This window comes from Cydia pomonella, chromosome 23, assembly GCF_033807575.1.
Source record: "Cydia pomonella isolate Wapato2018A chromosome 23, ilCydPomo1, whole genome shotgun sequence".
In the NCBI taxonomy this organism is placed as follows: Eukaryota; Metazoa; Arthropoda; class Insecta; order Lepidoptera; family Tortricidae; genus Cydia; species Cydia pomonella.
In genome coordinates this window covers 8,457,221-8,477,413 of record NC_084725.1, presented here as the reverse complement: position 1 = coordinate 8,477,413, position 20,193 = coordinate 8,457,221, and the positions used below count along the sequence as shown (strand labels likewise).

At 37.1% G+C, this 20,193-nt stretch overlaps 1 protein-coding gene across 1 annotated transcript in view; it reads left to right on the top strand.

Moving 5' to 3' along the window:
- Positions 1-20,193, top strand: part of LOC133530592 (IQ motif and SEC7 domain-containing protein 1) — a 219,134-nt gene that overhangs the window by 103,092 nt on the left and 95,849 nt on the right. Inside the window, exon 3 of the mRNA XM_061868556.1 lies at positions 3,858-4,215. Within this exon, the coding sequence (XP_061724540.1) occupies positions 4,067-4,215 (149 nt within the window). The 5' untranslated portion in view covers positions 3,858-4,066. The remainder of the gene's footprint in view (positions 1-3,857; positions 4,216-20,193) is intronic.

Here is a 20,193-nt window from a genome sequence, read left to right as displayed (position 1 = left end):
TTCACTTGATGTACGCTTAACGTTTTGAACGCTTATAATATTCACGCAGCGTGTTACGTAAGCGAACAACTCGCGAACGCGAAGCGATGCGAAGTAGCACGGTGAAACGTGGCGCGGCGGCCCACGGCATTCGCGTTCGCAACGAGATCGCTCACATATGCTTCTATAGGTATCAAAGGATTGATTCGCCCGCGCGGTGCTGCTTTGCTTCGCGTTCGCGAGTTGTTCGCTTACGTAAGACGCTGACACATACGCCGCCTTAAGCTTATTTACTTTAAAGGCATGTGTTTTCAAATTGTTAAAACAGTTTGTGAAAGACCGATATCTTTTATACAGGTATCATCAATAAGTCCTTAAAAAGAAGCAAGAAACTAAAACATCTTATATGTATATCATGATTACTTAATATTGAAATACAATAATCCTACGACATTTTCCTACATATCATATATTGTATTATTCTCATGTTTGAACTGAAAAATAAAAAATTAACATTTTTCAACAGTACCTAATAACGATTTTGTAACAATAGAAAAATATTAAAAACATCTAACTAACATAAAAGTCGCAAAGTAAAACTTACGTTGGTAAAAAGTACCTAACAGTGCCCCTAGTGTAAATTTAGTCGATAGCGAAACGTGACGTACGCGTTTGCGTTAAGTCTCATTTTGTATAGGTTTTTGAACAGCGCGCCAAGCGGGACGTTTTGGAAAGTCAAAAATCTCATACAAAATGACACTTAACGCAAACGCGTACGTAACGTTTCGCTGTCGAAAATATTTACACTAGGGGTACAGAACCCATTGACATAAAAACCTCAACGGCTATAGCGACTGCACATTATGTAGTCATAAGCCGTTTAGCGGACTTATAATGTAAATTGCATTCTGAAATTTCAATATACAAGAGTAGCTTAATTGTCTTCGAGAAGGAGAAATTATTTGAATAATTTCGTCAAGGTCCCTTGAAAATACCAGGATTCATAAATGTATAGTCCGTTTATTTTATTTTCATTACACTTGCTCGAAAAAGATCTTATTTCATGCAGGTGTACTGAAGGACAATGGCCTATTTTGTTCCCGCGGGAGTTATGGAATGTGAAAAAAAAGCTATAACTGTAATAGATTTTTTCTTTTATCATGTCACTTTCATGTTTTATGTCATACAAACCAAGTAGCATTGATGAGTTTTACTTTTAAAATACTGACGTTTATAATTTCATATTTTTGTTTATGTTTACAATTATTTAATTTGATTAATTTAACAGCCGTTTAATAGTTATTTGTACAACAAGAGAGCAAAGTTTGATATTTCTTCGAGTGCTTGTTTTGAGTCCCGTGCAAGCGAAAGATTGTATAATAGATTCACGAGCGTAGCGAGTGAATCTAATTTAGAATCTTGAGCGTAGTAAGGGACTCAAAAGCGCACGAGATGTAAATAACTTTGATCTCGTGTAGTACACAAAATTTTTCACGTCAGTCAGCCATCAAAAAATACAACCTGAAAAAATGTAATCCAGACGGACGGATCACTATTTCACTCATGTTTTCTGAAGGTATTCTAACAATTAACTTTAATTACCGTAATAAAACAAAACGAAAGAAATTTCAATAAAATAATACGAAAATAATGAATTAACGAATATCAATTGACAGTTCAATCGACACCTTTTTTTGTAAAAAAAAAAACACTAAGATCCGGTCCGAATTGCGGATACTACTATTTGTCAACTATAGTAGAGATCGTTAAAAGTAGTTAAGTAGAATTATTTACTGCGTAACAATTGCGTAAATTTGTATAAGTTCATTGTTTTGATTGTATAATAAAATACGTAAAATTTGGTGTTTTTATTAAATTTTAAACTTTTATTTCATTAATTAATTATTACGAATGAAGACTCGTAGGGTGTTTTGGAACGATGCGGTCTGATTTATTTCGGGGGTCTACTATAAACCGTCAATATACCGTTGAATTACGTATGCACTTTTTTGTCTCTTTCTTTTTGCTAATGACGTGAAAGGGATAAAGATAATAGAATCCAAATATTTCGAACTTGTATTAGGCCCCGCACGTTGAAATGACCTTCGAATCTAAAGGTCACTTGAATGTTATTTTGTCTCACTCGGTGAGCAAAATGCGATTTTGCTCACTGTTTTTAAGCAGCAAATTACCCTTGTTCTACCTGCTGACGTGAAAAATATTTTTACATCATTTTCAATATAAATTTTCATTTTAAACTCTCTGACAAATTTTTAGAGACGTCAAAGACGAACCCAAATATGTAGATCTCATGTATGTAAGATCCTTCATAGCAATCTAGTTACGAAAATAGCGTTTATAAAAATGTTTATAAAAATCATAAAAAAATAAGTATTAATTTCTTTCAAAATCCGGCAGACAAAAATGGAGATAAAAGATTAAAGAACCGATAGCCGTTTGTCTTATAATTCTTAACACGCTTTTATTAGTTCGACTTGTATGTAACTAACTATGTAATGGAATATAAGGTAACTAATTTAACCATCTTCCAAGGATCGATCGTAGCGTCATGAAAATTGGCAGCTATATGTAGTTCTGATGACAATACAATAATATGGTACTGTCCAACTGATCTGATGATGGAGCCGGAAGATATGAACTGAAACTTCATGATGGAACATCGTATCATAGCTGTGTTTAGATTTGTTAGAAAAGTCTTGTAATGAAGTTTGACTACGATTAGGGTTCAAGGTCTGATAATGAAGCCGGAAGATAGGCACTGACATTCTATGATGGAATATCGTATCATAAGCGTGTTTTTAAACTATTAATTTATTGGTGTTGGACAATCTTTATACAACATTATACTTTTTTTCTACTCCAGCACTTTTATTTGTCCATTAAATGACTGCCAGTGATATCGAAAACAACTTCATTATCACTGCGCGGCCCGGCGGGGGCCCTTGTATGGGCGACTCACGTTGCGGCGTCGTGCAACGTTACGGCGTCGTATGGCGGGACCAACACACGACGTCGTATCGTGGGTATGTGTGTTGGCCGTTTGCTAAAAGCAGTGTTCTTAGGAATATCTATACAATATTATGCACCTGTTTTCTTTTATTCAGTCTTCTAGACAAAGATCTACAAACCAATATTTACTTTGATTTTATTCATATTTTTAGGTGTTTGCTGTTGTATTAGAAAAAATATTTACTTTAATACAAAATACTATTAAATGAGATTTCGTACACATCCATACGCCTACACTTTGCAGAATTAATTTAAGCAATCCAGTCTTAATTTGCCATTATCATACGGATATCGTTTCGCCGTAAAGTACTCTTAACATATTTTAAAACCCGTTCCCGTTACACTCATTTGGCCCTTATTAGTCGTTTAGAATTAAGTTTCAGCATGAATACAAAGTTTAAGACGTACCTGTTTCAATTATGACTATTTAAGTTCACAATTCTACAGAATAAGCGAACTTAAAGCTAGCACAATTTACCATAAATTGGACTAAGATTTCGCTAAGTACGTTTTCAGAAAAATCATAATAAATTTCTCAAATAAAAATACCGACGTTCTAATTCATAACGGCAATAGGTCTAGCTTTTATAAGATTAAGCCATTATATCACAATGAGATCCTCAATTCACGCTGAGGCATAAAATAAAAATACGACCTATTTGCACAAAGCAACCAATAAAGGGAACAATTTCAGTTATTTATGCCGTTGTATTATCATAGCTCCCATAGTTGTGACTTTATTCTCTCTCCATTGCGAGCGCGCTCAGTTTATGAGCGGAATATTTCGGATTCTCATGCCGGCTCAGCAGTTTTCAGCCCAGCTCTAACACAATGATTTATTGTTTCAGATGCCAACGATGTAGCGGTGCAATCACAAACTGCGAAAACGTGAAGAGTGCTCGATATTGAGTTCCAAACTCGTCCCATCCCTGAAAACTCGCGCGGGAAACAGTTGCGTTAATTCCTTATTAAAAAATGTCGCAATGTGATTGGTTTACGCGATCAGCGTGTTCTTGATTAGTGATGTGCCGTGTCGATAGTGGTTATCGTTAGTGAGATGGCGACTATGGATTTGACGAACGAGGTGGTCCGCTTAAGGGCCGAGCTCGAGAAGGTCTCGACTGAAAGGGACATGCTTCTATGCGAGGTGTCGAACCTGCGCAGGGAGCTCGAGCTTAGCGAGTTGAAGAACCTGCAAGATGACAGGTGAGTGAATTGTAGCTAATGACGTGTCTGGAATAGAGATAATAGCGGTGGAGTGGGGGTGTTGGGTGTACGTATGGGGTTGGTTTCCGCACAAACAAAGGGCGCGTCTTGTAGGTCCTTTCAAAGGCTCGACTGTTCGTCGGGTGCTCCTCACTTCGTGCTACTTAGTTGGTACAATTTAAAAGATGCAATCGTTCGAATATATATTTTTTTTGTTTTTTATTTTCAATGTTTATATCGTATAATTTAATGGCCTGCGGCGATTGTTCAAAATATAATAATAATAGTTTTAATGAAGACAAAACAAATGTATTTAGTTATTTAAGTAAGTAGTTAAATTAAGTGTATGTTACATTTTCGTGTAATTTGGGATTATCCTTTTATTCGAAGACTAGCAAACAGACGTATCTTTAGATCTTTAGGTCGTGCATAACACCTACTTTAGCGGTGTTCGTCGATGCGTCGTTTACGCTTCAAAATGTATATACGGTACGACACTTTGCGTAGAAATTACTCCTCTAACTTCCACAGTCGGCGGCTGAGTCCCGAAGTCTCTGAATAGGCCTTTGAAATAGTGGGGACATAACTATGTAAATACCGACCAAACGTTACTACGTGTCTTTATTCCGCGCAACTGACCGCCAGCGGCTTTAGAGCCAAGGTTTTCATAGATTACCTATAGACAGATGTTTATCAAATTATATCCCTCCCGCTTTCGCGCATTGACCCGCTCGCTCTCCTAACTTAAACCGCCAACACGCATGCCTATTACTCCCATTGTCGTCAGCTGAGTTTCCGACGTGTCTGACGTTAGAAGGTCCTTTCCCACTCTTTGAATAGGCCCTTAAAAACGCTGCTGACTCCAGTTTTTCCGTTTAAACTTTTTTTTTTCACCCTGAATAAATTATCGAGGAAGCCCCAAGGGAGGTTTCGGGTTTGTTCAATTATTTTTTTATTCAATTACTCGAAAGTTGAGCGTGGGGATTAATTACTTAAAAAAGCATTATTTTTTTATCAGCTTTTGCATACAATCGATATTTTGTGAACAAGCGTTATTGTTTACCTTATTACATTACCTAACTTGAAAAGGAAAAGGTTCTCAGTTTGTTGCGATCTTTGTTTATCGTCAAGTCTGGAGGCTAAGTAATTGAAACTTAAATTTTGACAGTAGGTAATTAGAAACAGTAACAATGAGCCCTTCTGATATTTATTCATTTTTCTGAATCTGCTAGGTGCGAATTTAGTCTGTCAGCTGTCAAAAGTGACATTTTTGGACCTCTGGACATTTTGGCTCCATCAAAAGGACACTCGAGGGGATTTCCGGTAGAATTTCAAAATGACGGCATCGTCTTGAGAATTTTTGTTTGGTCATTAATGTTGTTGAAATTGTAATATTGATCATTGATAGCTTATTTTACAATGAAATAACGTGAAGCTAACGAAGAATTAGTCTTAAAACAAGTTTTTTTTTGCCAATACCCGGCAATCCGTCGTGGCTATTTGTTAAGTCCCGTCCCGTCCAGATATTATTATACTTTAAGTACGTACTAAAAGCATCAACTACCGAACAATGTCATGCTCTACGAACACACTTTTAACATTGGCGAAATCATCATAAATTTGATGGAAGCAGTTTTTTAAAGGAAGAATAAAAGGACGCTAAATAATTTAACATTCCTTTCATTATTCTCAAACCTGTTAGCTTTTCTTATTTATATGGAAATTTCTGAAATATGGACAGCCGACGAAGGATACTAGAGGCTCAACTCGACTTGTTTGAATGATAGCTTGTTAAGTAACAAGTGGAATTACCATATGGTAACTAAAAGGTACTTTCAGGAAAAGCAGCTACATGCGGCTGGCGCTTACGCTGTTATTCACATCGCTCATATACGAATACGCTGCTACGCGTCGTAAGACTCGTAAGCGTCAACCGCCATAGGGTACCTTTACCCGTAGACCGTCACATAGGTATTTATATTGTCAAGAAAACTACCAAAGACGACGTTCCCCGCGTGTATATAAAGGTAATATCGGTTCACCTCAGTGTTGCCAGGCGTACGATAATTATCGTACACGTACGATAATTTGGGCTCTGGTACGATGTAGGTTCTAAAGAGCATAGCCCTTGGATAATGCCACCCAAAAAGTCTAGACTCGTCTTATTGAAGCAAAATATGACACTTTTCTTCAGAAATAGGCTACTTTCGGCCAGGGACCGGACCCGCTTACCCTAACCCGTTCAAAAACCCGGGTTATTTTAAAGCTGTGTTCCAAAAACCGCTTCATTTCGGTAAGCTTTTGATTGGCTTACCGGTTAAGAAACTAATCCTTTTATTTGAATTAATTCAGGTTAGCGCTTACCGATATTAAAAACCCGGGAAAGGGTTACCGCTTCAAGCGCTGATTAAATACGAACAAGCTGTTTTAACTTTTACGTGAACTGCATATGGTCTACTAACGTAGCGCCCGACGCGAAACACGGCGGTTCCATTCCCTACGTGCACCTGCGAGTGCGCGGCGCGGCGCGGCGGCAGTCGGTATTTGTCAAAGGCTTTGTAATTTGCCGACCTAATATTGCTAATTCAAACAAAAGTGTAGGTTAAGTCAAGTAGCGCACAACGTAGATTTCAAAACACATGCTAAAGTTTAAGGCAAATTACCTAATATGGTAAGGCGTTGCATTGATTTTGGTATATTTTTGTTTAGTACCTATTACTCCTATTATAGTCACTTTCTTTATCGTTAGCTGTCTGTGCACATCTCCTGTATCAGTGGAACTCATCAATGGCTTCTAATAATTTTATCGAGTTCGGGCTCATTTTAAAGGTCTTGACGAGTTCTTTACGATACACATGGTGGAGAGGGTCTGATGGTGGAATCGGAAGGTGTCGATGGAACTCATCGATAACTACTAGTAATGCTATTGAGTTTGGGCTCATTTAAAATGTCTTGAAGAGTTCTTTACGATACACATGGTGACGAAGGTCTGATAGTGAAATCGGAAGTTGTCAGTGGAACTCATCGATGACTTCCCATAATGCTATCGAGTTTAAGCTCATTTTAAATGTCATGACGAGTTTTTTACGATACACATGGTTGAGGTTCATCATTTTTGAAAACCACATTCCCTAAAACCTATAAAACGACATCCATGACAACTTTTATGACAAGTTGCATGGCCGCCATCTTGGATTCCAAAATAGTCATGACTTTCGAAATCCGCACTCCCTAAAACCTATAAAACGACATCCATGACGACTTTTATGACAAATTGCATGGTCGCCATCTTGGATTCCAAAATAGTCATGGTTTTCGAAATCCGCACTCCGTAAAACCTATACAACGACATCCATGACTATTTTTTTTGACATATTTCATGGTCGGCATCATGAATTCCAAAATGATCATCTTTTTCGAAATCCGCACTCTCTAAAACCTATAAAACGACATCCATGATGACTTTTATTAAATAGTAAGTGGCCGTCATCTTGGAATTCCAAAATAGTCATCATTTTCAAAACCCGCACTCCTTAAAACCTATTAAACGATATCTATGACGACTTTTATGACAAATTGCATGGCCTCCACCTTGGATTCGAAAATAGTCATCATTTTCGAAATCTGCACTCCCTAAAACCTATATAATGACATCCATGACGATTTTTATGACATTGTACATGGTCACCATCTTGGACTCCAAAATGGTAATCTTTTTCGAAATCTGCACTTCCTAAAACGTATAAAACGACATCCATGACAACTTTTATGACAAATTGCATGGCCGCCATCTTGGATTCCAAAATAGTCATGGTTTTCGAAATCCGCACTCCCTAAAACCTATAAAACGACATCCATGACGATTTTTATGACGTAGTACATGGTCACCATCTTGGACTCCATCCATGACAACTTTTATGACAAATTGCATGGCCGCCATCTTGGATTCCAAAATAGTCATGATTTTCGAAATCCGCATTCCCTAAAACCTATAAAACGACATCAATAAAGATTTTTATGACAAATTGCATGGCCGCCATCTTGGACTTCGAAATGGTCATCATTTTCGAAATCCGCACTCCCTAAAACGTATAAAACGACATCCATGACGACTTTTATGACAAATTGCATGGCCGCCATCTTGGATTCCAAAATAGTCATGATTTTCGAAATCCGCACCCCCTAAAACCTATAAAACGACATCCATGAAGACTTTTATGACAAATTGCATGGCCGCCATCTTGGACTCCAAAATGGTCATCGTTTTCGAAATCCGCACTCCCTAAAACGTATAAAACGACATCCATGACGACTTTTATGAAAAATTGCATGGCTGCCATCTTGGATTCCAAAATAGTCATGATTTTCGAAATCCGCACTCCCTAAAACCTATAAAACGACATCCATGACGATTTTTATGACATAATACATGGTCACCATCTTGGACTCCATCCATGACGACTTTTATGACAAATTGCATGGCCGCCATCTTGGATTCCAAAATAGTCATGATTTTCGAAATCCGCACCGCCTAAAACCTATAAAACGACATCCATGAAGACTTTTATGACAAATTGCATGGCCGCCATCTTGGACTCCAAAATGGTCATCGTTTTCGAAATCCGCACTCCCTAAAACGTATAAAACGACATCCAGTTACCCAGCGACCGCCGTTCGGTTCACGCGTCTTATCGCAATTCGATAAATGCGCCGACTCGCCGCGAGTAATTATTTAATATCACATTAGTGCAACTAGTTTAGTACTGGGGGGTGCTCCTGGCAACAGGAGCCCCTCATTTTAACATGGACAACCTAACCCCGAACCCCAATGTAAGTTACGCCAATGTTACTTCTAAAAGTACCCACCCCAAAAAAGATCAAGCCATTATAATAGATTCCATAGAGGGAATTATGATTCGAGACTACCTGTTATCGCTGTCAAAGGTTACTAAATCATCGTCAATCCGTTTTATATCCCGTATATCCAATTCCAGAGTATGTGTTTACTTGGATTCAAAACAAACAGCTGATGAACTTGTTGACCAAGTAAAAAAAGTAAAAGTCAAAGAACACACATTGGAGATTCGACCACTAATAACAAGAAATAAACGAATCGTTCTATCCAATGTTTGCCCCGTCATTCCACACGAAGTATTAGAGGAAAAATTCAAAGAAATGAATATCCAAATTATGTCTCCTATTACTTACATGAAAGTAGGAATACCCGACGCTGGTTTCTCACACATTATGAGTTTCCGACGACAAGTGTACGTGTCTCCAGAGGACGAAAAAAGGTTACCGGAATCAATGCTCATTAATTACGATGATACCAATTATTGGATTTACATCACAAACGAATCAATGAAGTGCTTCGTTTGTAACGGTATTGGACATTTAGCTAAACTCTGTCCACAGAGTAATCAACAACAACCTAATAGCAGTCAGAGTCACACACAAGAAAATAAAGAAACTTCCAGCCACCCTCCAATGATTTTTGACATACCTCAGACACAATCCGCTATCTTCAATACACCATCCAGTAAGCCAGACTACAACAAAGGCACTAAGCGTATCCTCTCAACAACCACATCGGAGCTTTCAAACCCAGATCAGAGACAAGCTGATATTCATTTGGAGGATGTCAACACTAAAGGCACTTTCAAATATTAGTAACAAAGATCCTTTGATAAATTTAATACGAGAAAACCTACTTAACCTAATAGATAAGCAATTCGTTGTGGAATTATTCTGGATACCTAGTCATCAAGGTATTCCTGGAAATGAAAGGGCCGATACCGCTGCTAAAGAGGCCTTGAGGAATGAACAATGCAATTACACTACTTCTAACCACCAAGACCTCAAAAAATTCCTTAAATTAAATATTAAAAGATTATGGAACAGCCATTGGGTAAATAATAACAATAGCGCCTTATATGAGATAAGGAAATCAGTTTTCAAAAAGAGTACATTGTATGTAAATAATAGAAGGGATCAGGTGGTTATGAATAGATTAAGAATAGGACATTGCAATGTGACTCATTTATATCTTATAACCAAGGAAACTAAAAAGAAGTGCTTAAGGTGTAATAGTGATATATCTATCAAACACTTGTTAATTGATTGCCCGATGTATAATACAGAAAGATTAGTTGTTAACCTGCCCAAATGTTTAAAAGATTGTTTGATTGCCTCAGAATGTACTGTAAAATTTCTTAAACTAGTTAACTATTATGACTTGATTTGATATAATTGTATATTTATAGTGGTCGCTAATGACCTTAGCTGTTTGAGCGACCTTAAATAAATAAATTAAAAAAAAAAAAAAAAAAAAAAAACGACATCCATGACGACTTTTATGAAAAATTGCATGGCTGCCATCTTGGATTCCAAAATAGTCATGATTTTCGAAATCCGCACTCCCTAAAATCTATAAAACGGTGTCCATGACGATTTTTATGACATAATACATGGTCACCATCTTGGACTCCATCCATGACGACTTTTATGACAAATTGCATGGCCGCCATCTTGGATTCCAAAATAGTCATGATTTTCGAAATCAGCACTCCCTAAAACCTATATAACGACATCCATGACGATTTTTATGACATAGTACATGGTCACCATCTTGGACTCCAAAATGGTAATCTTTTTCTAAATCTGCACTCCCATAAACCTAAAAACCGATTTACATGACGACTTTTATGACTTACTGCATGGCCGCCATCTTGGATTCCAAAATCATCATCATTTTCGAAATCAGAACTCCCTAAAACCTAAAAATGATGATTTTTATGACAAAGTGTGTGGCCGCCATCTTACTAAAACCGGATACAAATAAGCATCTAGGTATATAGTAAGTCAACATTAACGAAAAGTACTTTTACGTCGGTAGTTACAATATAACTATCGAATCAATTACGTAATGCCCATCTCTGCCGCGGTGCCGCAGCGGTGGGGGAATGGCGCGGGAGAGGGGTAAGGCTTACCCTAAACCGAAAGGTTACCGGTTAGTACACGCAAAACACAAACCGAATCAGCTCCTGTAAGCGGTAACCACTTGTTACGATTAGGTTAATCTGAATAATACGGGTTAATCATTATTGTTGGGTAACCGGTTGAACGGGTTACCCAAACGATTAGCTTATCATATGAAGGGGTTACCCATTCGAACGGGTAAGCCAAATGAACGGGTTTTCCGGTCCCTGCTTTCGGCTTCTTGGTTTTCGTCAAAAATGTCGAAATTTTCTGCAAATCATTTGGATCTATCACAAAAATACGCAAATAAAAAACAGATTTTTGTGCAGTTTAGACGAAAATTGCGTTTTCTTTGATTATACATTGGACTTTGCTTATTTTGAAAGAAATTTTGAGAGTAGTGCCTTTTTTGATAGGCGTACGATATTTTTTTCATCGGTAAGTATGATAATTTTGACACCCAAATAAGATAATTCTCTTCCGCTTACCTGGCAACACTGGTTCACCTTTATATATTTTATTAGGTAAATGATGAATTAGGTAGGTATGTTTATGACTCTTACTGTACTTTCGTTTAAAGTATACTGCGAAAGCAGTGATAACGTTATCAATAACCGTTATTTCAAAGACAATCGGAATATGCGGGCGTAAAACAATATAATATTAGCATTCTGTAAAGCTTTAGCACATGAGAGAAATGATAGATGTTTCACAAATGACAATCGTCTGATGTGTCAGATGACTGACGTTTGAATGAATTATGTTTGGGATTTATTAGTGATACGTTCACGACTGTACAGTGTACACATGTTACTAGGTAGGCATAATCGCGCTATAATTATACATATGTTCTCCTAATAAATTATTTATTTTATTAGTGATAGAATCGGCAGCCTATGCACGCGGTCAAGGAACTTGACTTCAAAGTATCTTCGTATTTTAATACAGTGACATCATTATGTACAGTCAGCCAAGAAAGTGGTTTACCAAGTAAGAGTCGAAAAGTGGTAATTCAAGAAAAGGAGTTCCAGTGGAGGTAAATTAATTAAAAACTAACTTAAGTGACAAAAAAACTTTTAAAAAATGTACATGAACTAATAAAATAAAATAATAATACCTATTACAAAATTAAAACTATTAAAGTTAAGCCTAGAAACAAAATAAACTACAAAAATATACATATCTACAAAAACAAAAAAATATGTTAATTTCTTCCTCTGGACCGTATCCAACGTAGAGACTTGTCGGCTGCCAGCATATTTCATATCAGCGTGACTCTATGGCGCTGCATAGGGATATATGTAGCCTCGCTCTGCATTTTCTAACCCATGTATAATGGGAAGTGCTCCGAGGATTGTCCGGAGTAATCTCTGCCCCTTCTTTTTGCCATCGCTCTATGAGTCCACATTTCCAACTTCACTACTTAGATAGTTGGCAGTCCTCAACTGTGCATTTCTTCGGAAAATTCCTGCCTCGCACAGCTAAACTATGGAATGAAACTATGAAACTGTCGGTATTTCGGGACCGATATGACCTTCGGGAAAAGAGCGTACTCCCACCTTAAAGGCCTTCTTTGGTTACCATCAGGCGGTTCGTGTGCGCGTTTGCCTGCTTTCAAAAATGAAAAAAATTTATCATAAAAAAAATCATCATGTTATGAGATCCCTACTTGCCTAGGGGCTACTATTTCTATATTGATTGTCAGTGTGATAAGGTACGAAGTGGCACAGAAAACGAATTCCTTGACTTTACGTTCCACTGCCTGCCACATAGGCCGATTCAAGATGGCCGGTTCAAGACGGATTCGGTAAGAAATATCTTATTTATCGAACATAAAGAGATAAACAACTGTGCCTTAATAAACCTATTTTTTATACTATTTCACTCTTTTCCAAGAGTTTTGATTATAGTTAAACACCCTGGACACAAAGATTTACTAATATAGTTATTTGTGCAACAAGAGAGGAAAGTTGGTTTTTTTGCGAGTGTTGATTTTGAGTCCCGAGTAAGCGAGCGTAGCTAGGGACTCAACACACGAGATGTAAAATAACTTTGCTCTCGTGTGACACATGCAACTTTTCACCTCAGTAGTGAGAACATATTAAAGGTTTAAAAAAATCAACATCAAGTTAACCACATTTATTTACATTTATGAATGAAAGGCATCATCAGTATGGCGAAAGCTTCTAGAAGTATTCCTGTATTCATGGCCTTCACTAAATTACAAAGCTACTTTGTCACGAAAGTAGGCTTGTTCGAGTTCGAGCTGCTAAGGTGAAAAATTCGTTACAAATCAGTTACAAAGTAACACGTAATATAATATGTATTAATTTATTCCCTAAGCAACCCTATTTCCCAAAGGTCTGTAAATCAAGCTAGGTCTCGAGCCAGACTTACCCTCATCACGTTATTTACCTCTACATAATATAGTATAGTCCAGAATAATACATAAACATTTAAACAGGGGCCCATTTCTCGAACGGTATTAGACAAATATTATTAGTACACGAACTTTCAAATCGTAGGGGATAACAGGGCAACATACTGATAATATTAGACTATGGCACAAATTTTTTTTTTTTGGGGTTTGTTCGAGAAATGGACGCCAGATTGGCGTACAGGGTGCGGGTTTGATAGGGCAATTCAGGGCTAAAGGGGCCCCCCGGACGGTATCGGCCTGTCAGTTAGAACAAAAAGTTGACAGTTCCGAACAACTGACAGGCCGTTACCGTCCGATAGACTATATAGTCTTGGACCTTCCCTATTTTACCCGATAGCTCAACGCAAAGGAGGGTAATGTTTTTATTATTAGTTTATGGATGTATGTTTGTTCCTTTGTGGGGCGATTTTGATAATTCTTACATCAATAGATTTTTCTTAGCTGTCCGAGTGTCACGAAGGTAAGAAAAACAATATGGCGGCAATCAGATGCTGTTTAAAAAAATATAGGACATTGTTACACAAACTGACTAAGTTCCACATATATTATGCATATACCTGGACTATACTAGGACTATAAACAGGATATCGACTAGTAGTAGTAGTTTTTATTCGAAATTGACATAAAGTCAATATTTTTTGACATAAAGTCCAATATATTTTGCCTTTCATGGCCCCTAGGCTTGCGTGGTCAAAATCATTCAGGCACCTCCCGATGTCCATGTGAAATCTAATTCAATGTAATTAAAACAAGACAATTATCTTCGTCCTTAAGAAAAAAGATTACCTATATGTAGGACAAAAATGACTTACTATAGCCTTATTGTGTTATACTTACGTCGTTTTTTCGAACACGTGCACAGAGATGAATGATTAGTTGATTACCCACATTACGCACTGACTCGCTGAAACAAAGCTAGCCAATTTGCAAATTGATAGATTGTCTTTTAATGTTATATTATTAATTGTGGCCATGATGTATCTTTGAGTCATACTTCATGCTACTATAAAATGTCACTTGTCTATACTTAGTGTCTTTTTTTTTATTCATACCAACCAAAGTCGAAAATATTTCCCCAACCTTGATAAACAATCTCGTAAGCGTGATGTAGAAAACGCTCGTTTGATACAGCACTATCTGACGTAAAAATAAACTTATTAAACGTAATTAAAAATAAAGCGGCAACTCGATAACACTTTCCATTAGGTTGAAATGCAATCGAAATCGTTTTATTTGAAGAACTGTTGAATTTAAAATCGATGCCGACTCGAAACTCATTACGCAAGCCGAAGTTCCTTGTTTCAATCAATCGTTCAAAATTACTTTTTTCTCGCGTACGTTTTCTTATTCCACAGTAATAAACAAGCGACCTGTTTGATGGAAAACGTTTAATGTAGCCTATAGATGCTTGTAGCTCTTGGAGAGTCGCATATGTGTTGACATCGATCTTAATATCACTAACATCTTGTTTTTTCCCTTTTAGTGCCATTTTGAAAGCGGTTCAGCTCTAAATTCCAGACACATTTCGGTATCATCTATCACTTAAAAATACGGTTTGTACCTATTCTTTCGTATTTCTAATGGCTTTAAAAGTTTAAAGCAAAACCAGCTTAAAGTCAAGGTATTCAAGGTTTATTTTTGATCGTTAAGAGGAGTCACAACACGATACCCTGCAGTGCGTCGAATGCAGTGGAAAACGAAATTTCTTAACGATACAGTTGCCATTGCGATATTCGTTTGAAACAAAATTGTGGTTTTACAATACATGTTTTGCGCTGTAGTGTCGCTATTTTACATTTTGCACTTGACAGTCTTGTTAAAAGTTTGCGTGGTAACAGATGACGACGAATTGGTAAAGTTTGATTTGTAGAAAAGTTTGCCATTAGACTGAAAATAATATAACATTTTATTTGAAAATAATGTAGCGTTACGATGCACATTTTGGAATTTTAAACTTTAAACCTTTGTTCAACACACATCAACTCGATATAACTAAATGGTAAAGTATATATATTACGGGTAATGTTAGAAGCTTAATTAAACTTAAGTTTACCCTGGTATATATCTAGCTCTACCCAACACTGGCTGGGTAATGTTAGGTGTTGCATCATCACTTCTGATCTTCTGACATTACCGTCCCAGTATTGGGTAGACCTAGATGTATACCTTCAAGGTTTCCGATATATTCTACTAAGTTAGAAAAATACGATAGTTCTTATCTGAAATCTCAAGCAAATTGATAGGGAATTTAATTACGTAACGTGACAAAACAATGTTACAAGCTCCAGTTATCTTCATCGAAACCATAATTGATTGAAGCCCGAAACAAATGCCATACCACGAATAACTGAATAGGCAAGAGGCAGATAACGTTTTTCGATTTTTCGCCGTTGGCGGTAGGCGTTTAGGTGGCCAGACTGTTTCTTATGCGAAAACGAAAGTTCTTAAAAGCTCCTCGGAGCCAAGGTTAACGAGATGACGTCAAACTACCCACGTAGGCTGTGGTTTATAACGGAATGGATTTAATTCGCGGTTATGTCAGCAGTGACAGTTATGCTCTAATAGTTTAATGCTCTGCTAGCTCGATGCGAATTGTTTTGATTGATTAAAATGAAGCTTCGTTTGGTCAAATTATGAAAATGAGAGGCTACCTGTAAAACTTGCTGTTGAAATAGGTATTCGGTAACAACAAGTAGGAGTGAAAATAATTTAATATTAGACGCAATTTTACAATCTGTCGATAAAGCTTCTAATGTTTGATTAATCACACCGCATTCATTATTTTGTGTAATATCCAACGAGTGATTGCTTTTCCTGTACTGCAGTTTACTATATGAACATCATCTTTCGTTTGTTCATTTACTTGGAGTCGAACCCCCAGTTACCTTAGCACTCGTTTCCTTTTTATCCATATTATCATCTCTCTCATCAGTCTATACTCGTCTTCTTTGGTCTATCTCTATTGCTTTATCCTTATGCATAACAGACAGGGTGTAATCATGTGACTAAAAATAAACGATATTTGATCTGGTATTGGTATAGGTGCCACGTCCAGGCTATTCATACACTATAAATAAACAATCCATCAGCAATTCAACACACTGAAGCATTACCCAACACCACGCGTTTCCACTGAAACCGAACCATTGTTTCATTACGCAATGTTTAGGTAATTTCTCTTTCACAGCACTCGCTATGCAAATCACAGCCACCGTGAAGTGTGACATGCAAAATAGCCATGTGCACTTAGAAAGTGCGAGTGCTTCGGTAGTTTTGGATATTAAGCGGGGTTAAGAGAGCGTTAAATCTGCCTGCGATGTCTATGGCTGTCTTTATTATTCTATCTCGGTAATTTGTGTCTTTTTGGTGCGTTGTCAGAAAAATAGGTGCTTGAATTTTCGGTGTCATTTTCCCAAATATTTGCAAATGTAACATTTATCTTGTTTTAGACTTTTCTCTTGTCATTGGTCTAGATCAGGGCAACCCGCGGCTCGCGAGACGCATGCGGCTCTTTGGACCTGCAATTGAGGCTCTTCAATAATGTCCTATAATATTTATTGGACCAGTCAAATCAACTATTGTGGCTCTTTGAAATTCCTTAAACTGATGATTTCTACTTTGGGTGGCTTTTCTCTTCAAAAGTTTGCCAACCCAGGGGTCAAGACCAGGATGTGGTATCTATAGCGCTAGTGTGCCATTAATTTACTTCATCCAATCCATCGTCAATTAGCCATCGTAAAAAGGTTTGTCCAACCGCTTTCAGAGAATTTTTTCTCAATGCTTGATCGGCAGTTGGACTTACCCACGTTTTTTGGCCCATTATTTAACCAAAAACTAAAATAAAACAAGACACCTTTAGAATCTAAAAGTTCATTGTATCTCGTAATAATTTCAAGAGCAACCAAGCTAGTATTTCTACAATTCTTTCTCACCAACTAAGCGGCTGACCGACACCATCTTTGTGAACTTTAACAATAATGTTGCCTAAGACAACCGTCATTACTTTAGAACCACGGACCTTAACCCCAGTTGCTTCACATGACCTCTGGACCTGATGATTTGATGATTAAAATTGCACTTAGTCTTATTGTTGGTTGATTGAGACATCATCCATTGGGATTGTAATAATGATGATATGTGAGTTCACGCGATGTTTAGATGAAAATAATTGATACTATGAATGAAGATGATGACCGAAGAACTTGAATGACGCGACTTAACTACAATGTCACACAAAATTGGGAATCACTTAACCGCGCTGATATTTTTCCTTAAAGGCAAATTTGTGGAGTATTAATGTGTAAAATACATTTGACTATAGCACGTGTCTGTTCAAATTTGTACGAACAAGAGCCATCCGCATAAATATCGCCAATTTTTGTAACCACAGGGCCATAACACAACTGTTGGTTGGCCTGAAACCTTATTTTTTGGGTGGCTTGAAGAGCCGAAATTGTACCTCCAAAGAACATATTATAACCAGAAACCTACTCGTATATAAGACGTCAATATGGAGATGAAGTTCTCAGTCTGCTCTAAAGGAGCGAGTGCATTTTATGAGCAACTCCCAAACAGCACCTCAGTCACAATTTTGAAATCTTTCAGTATAGTGAAATTTTAACTTTTCTTTCTGTAACATGCTAGTCGGTACCCGATGGAAGCCGAACTACTTAATTTTAATTTTAGTTACCTGCTTACTGTACGTAGGTTTTGTTTGTATTTTAATTGAAGCCAATCTTAGTGATATATTTATTGAGATGCAGCAGAAGGTTATATCCGTCATCACATCAACGATAGCGTGAGCCTTTGAGTGGGCGAATACACAAAGGAAATATAAATAGAAACTCGTTTCCGTTTAGTAGCAAATATGATAAATGTCTATAAGCGAAATTCAACATACAACCAAAAGGTAGCTCTTGTGCGATATTTATTGGGATAAATATAGAACGTATAATAGGCGAAGGATATATGATTCCTGTTGTTTTGATGACTGTTATCTTAATCGCAACACATTTTGACTCAACTTTGTGTGATATATTTTTTTGCAGGCTTAGTTTCATTCACTCCCGATTCCTCGTCTGAATTGGACGACATTATTATATAGTACATTGTTAATCATGGGATGAAAGGCACTCATTTCTGATATATTTTGATGAAGTGCAATTGTTCGAAACATAATGGGTGCCGTTTACCCGTGTTAAACACTATTTTCATTTCAAATACTTAAGAGGCTTTCCTCTTAAGTATTTGAAATACCTACGTTTGTATTATTTTACAATATTTCTTGAGAGTAATTTCTATTAACAATTTAGCTGATGTAGTTTTATTTTTATTTAGTGATGTTTATGTCGTTACACTGGTTAAGGCGATGTGTTTGAACGCCATAACTATATGACTAACAGTCGTGTTTTCCTGTTGTAACCTTATTCTTCCTTCTAAGACAATGCGTTTCGAATGTCGGTGCGGATGTCGCGATATGATATTATGACATTTTCTCTCTGTTGAAGAGACTACTACTACTACTCTACTACTCTACTGTTATCTGTCATTTATGCATTCATTAACACGAATATAAGAACATACATAAAAGATTTCAAGAAAAGTCTATATTGTCTATTCCTCATAAAAGCTCTTGTGCTTTTATAAGCTAATAATAATTAATTTTATAGTGTTACTGCGATTAATGGCTACCAACCTAACAAAACCAAAACGAATACAGTTTTAAACTAAGTGCATTGCTGCCAACTTACAAAATATTCATTTGGTTGCATAGTAAAATTAATTACTTCATAAGTCAGAAACACGCATGTGACACCCGTAATATAGCAACACCCATAGACTACGAAGACCGCTTAGCGTTGCTTGTTAGTCTCCGTAGGCTACGGTGGCCAAAATTGAGAAAAAACTGTCCAAAAAATTAATTTAGCAAGTAGCAAGTACCAGGGCCTCATGAGTTACGAGGAGGTGTCGCCGACCGGCCGGCCGCGGCCCGGGGCGGGCCGGGCGCTTAACAAGGTATGCTCGCGCGTCTTGGCTATATACTTTTGCTGTAATTTGTTTACCTAAATTAAGATTTATTTTTGTTGACTCGTAGGAAAAATATTGTATGCAACGTTGTATAAGTAGGTCAAAAAAATCTCGTGGCGTATTCCTTTACAATGTTCGCCTACGCCTTCGGCTCCGGCTCACATTGTAACTCACGCCACTCGCCTTTTTTGACCCTTCTTATACAACTGTTGCATAAAATACTATTGTGACAGATGTCAAGCGGTAGCTTACTTTTGCGATATTTGGCGATATCGATTTAGCATTGGGACAGGAACCTACCGTTGAAACATGTGTCAATTAATGGAACAAATGATGAAATGTGATCATTTATCTAGCCATTGAGGCTCCAGAACCAGAATTATTTTATTTGCCACAATACTTAAACCAATATATATATTCAGTACCTCCATTCATTCAATTTCTTCGTTAAAGAATTTGCTGATTATTTTATGATTGATAGTGACACTATTTTATTATCGACAGTTATTTTTAGCACCATAGAAAAAATGTCT